Source organism: Phalaenopsis equestris, unplaced genomic scaffold (genome assembly GCF_001263595.1).
Source record: "Phalaenopsis equestris unplaced genomic scaffold, ASM126359v1 Scaffold217796, whole genome shotgun sequence".
NCBI classification, from domain to species: domain Eukaryota; kingdom Viridiplantae; phylum Streptophyta; class Magnoliopsida; order Asparagales; family Orchidaceae; genus Phalaenopsis; species Phalaenopsis equestris.
In genome coordinates this window covers 1-2,309 of record NW_018236286.1, presented here as the reverse complement: position 1 = coordinate 2,309, position 2,309 = coordinate 1, and the positions used below count along the sequence as shown (strand labels likewise).

Below are 2,309 nucleotides of genomic sequence, written 5' to 3'. Positions count from 1 at the left end.
TTTTTTCTATTCACGACCTTCACCAATAATCTAAACAAGAGCAGGAACCATCCACGAAGTGATGAAACCGGTGACAATCCCTCACAATCACCTTCCTGCCGTAGCAGGCAGAAGCCAATTTCAAAAACAAATGGCAATCCTCACAGACCCTTAAATTCTTAATTATCCGAATAGTTGTTCCTTCCTCTGTGCTTATCAAGCCAAAAGCCAGAGCCAGCTTCTCACTGTGATGTATAAGCCCATTCTTATGCCTCCTATCTCCTCCTTCCTCCAGCAACTCCAAGCTTCTCCATGGATCGTATCCTAATCTCCCTGCCACCCTATACAGCATCTCATAAATCTCCCCGCAACGAGGATGATTTCGATCCCCAGCGAAGAACTCATAAATCTCATTCCTCACTTCAACCGAACTACATCCGGGCCTCTTAGCAATCCCCCTCTCCTTCATCAAATTCCTCACGCTTTCTGCATCCTCCCATCTCCTATTTGCCGAGTAAATGTTCCACAGAAGCACATAGTTTCCACAGCTCTCAGGCTCTAACTCAACAAGATGGCGACCAACCTTCTCCGTGAGCTCAACATCACCATGAATCCTACAAGCATTAAGCAGCGAAGACCATAACACAGGAGTTGGCTCCATTGGCATGTTCAAGATAAGCTGATATGCATCATCCAGCTTCCCTGCCCTGCCAATTAGATCAACAACGCAGCCATAGTGCTCCACCTTAGGACTCAATCCTAACTCTTCTTCCATCATATTGAACCATCTAAGCCCTTCTTCCACCAAGCCCTGATGAGCACATGCCTTCAAGAGCCCAACTATGGTGCAATCATTTGGCTTGATTCCTTCCATTCTCATGTAGTTGAAGACGCTGAATACTTCTTCGGCCATCCCATGCATCGAAAGAACCTCAATCATAGTGCTGCATAAAAATGTATCCTTCCTTGGCGATTGGTCGAACACAGTCTTTGCATCCTCGATGCAGCCACATCGACCATACATATCGATGAGAGCAGTGCTCATCTGAAGGTCGATGGCCATGCGTTGCCTCTTGATGTAGCTATGTATCCATCTGCCAAGATCCAGAGCACCTAGATGGCCGCAAGCTGGCAACACAGCAGTTACTGTAACCTTATTAGGCCTAAACTTTTTAGCCCCTTGCATTTTTCTAAACAGCTCTATAGCTTCTGAAAAGTATCCATTTTGGACATAGCAAGCAATGACAGCATTCCAAGAGACTAAATCTCTCTCTGGCATTTCATCAAAAAGCTTCCTTGCTGATTTACAGTTGCCAACCCTCGCATACCCTGATATCATGGCATTCCAAGAGACAACATCCCTCTTTGGCATCTGATCAAACACCTTCCTTGCCATGTCCACGTCACCCAACTTGTTGCAGTGCATATCAACCATAGTATTCCATGAAGAAATATTCCGATCACGTGAAGGTATTTCATCAAACAGTTGCCGTGCAGCATCAAAATCATGGCTGTGAATAAACCCTACAATTGCTGTGTTCCAGAGAACAGAGTCACGTGTGCGGCAACGATCAAAGATGGACCGCGAGAGGGTGGGGAGGCCAAGAGCAAAGTAGAAGCGGATGAGTGCAGTGGCAATTGGGAGGTGATCAGTGAGCCCTGTCTTGAAGGCTAGTACATGGGCATCGAGGCCGGCGGGAATGGAGGACGCGAATGCAGCGGAGCGGAGGAGCGGCGGGAGAGTGGAGGAGTCGATGGGTACGGAAAGGGAGCGTAAGATAGAGTAGGCTTCAAGGGCGTGAAGGTGGAAGCCGGAGTGGGAGAAGGAGGAGAGAAGGGAGTTGAAGGGGAAAGGGGAGTCGGGAGAAGCGGAGAGGGAGCGGAGGAGCAAAAGAGAGGATGAGGTTGAGGAGAAGTGGAGGAGGAGATGGGAGAGGACGGTGTGTCGGCGTAAGAGGCCGGTCTTAAGGGAGAGAGCGTGGAGTGCACCGAGGTTGAAGGCTGTGGGTGAGGAGCTTAGGGAGGAGACGAGCCATTGCTCGGAAGTGGTTAGGGTTAGGGTTTGGGTTTCAGGTGTGTTTAGGTTCGAGTTGTGCTTTGGAAGGAGGGGAAGTGGAAGAACGGGAGGGTTGCAGGCCATTGTTGCATTTCCGAAGCGCAAGGTTATATTGCTTTTGTGAAGTAATCTATAAATAAATTAATAAATAAATTAATAAATAAATTAATTAATTGCTAAGATTTTATATTTATACACAACCCATTTGATCTTAGTAGTTGGATGCATTATCTTAAATTATATTGTCATGAATTTGAGGCCTATTTTATATATA

At 46.9% G+C, this 2,309-nt stretch overlaps 1 protein-coding gene across 1 annotated transcript; it reads right to left on the bottom strand.

Moving 5' to 3' along the window:
- Nucleotides 1–6: 6 nt before the first annotated feature.
- Nucleotides 7–2,135, bottom strand: LOC110037268 (pentatricopeptide repeat-containing protein At3g62890-like). Its single transcript, XM_020741869.1, has one exon. The coding sequence runs from the start codon at nt 2,117–2,119 to the stop codon at nt 20–22; it is 2,100 nt and encodes a 699-aa protein (XP_020597528.1). The 5' UTR covers nt 2,120–2,135; the 3' UTR covers nt 7–19.
- Between the last annotated feature and the right edge of the window lie 174 nt (nt 2,136–2,309).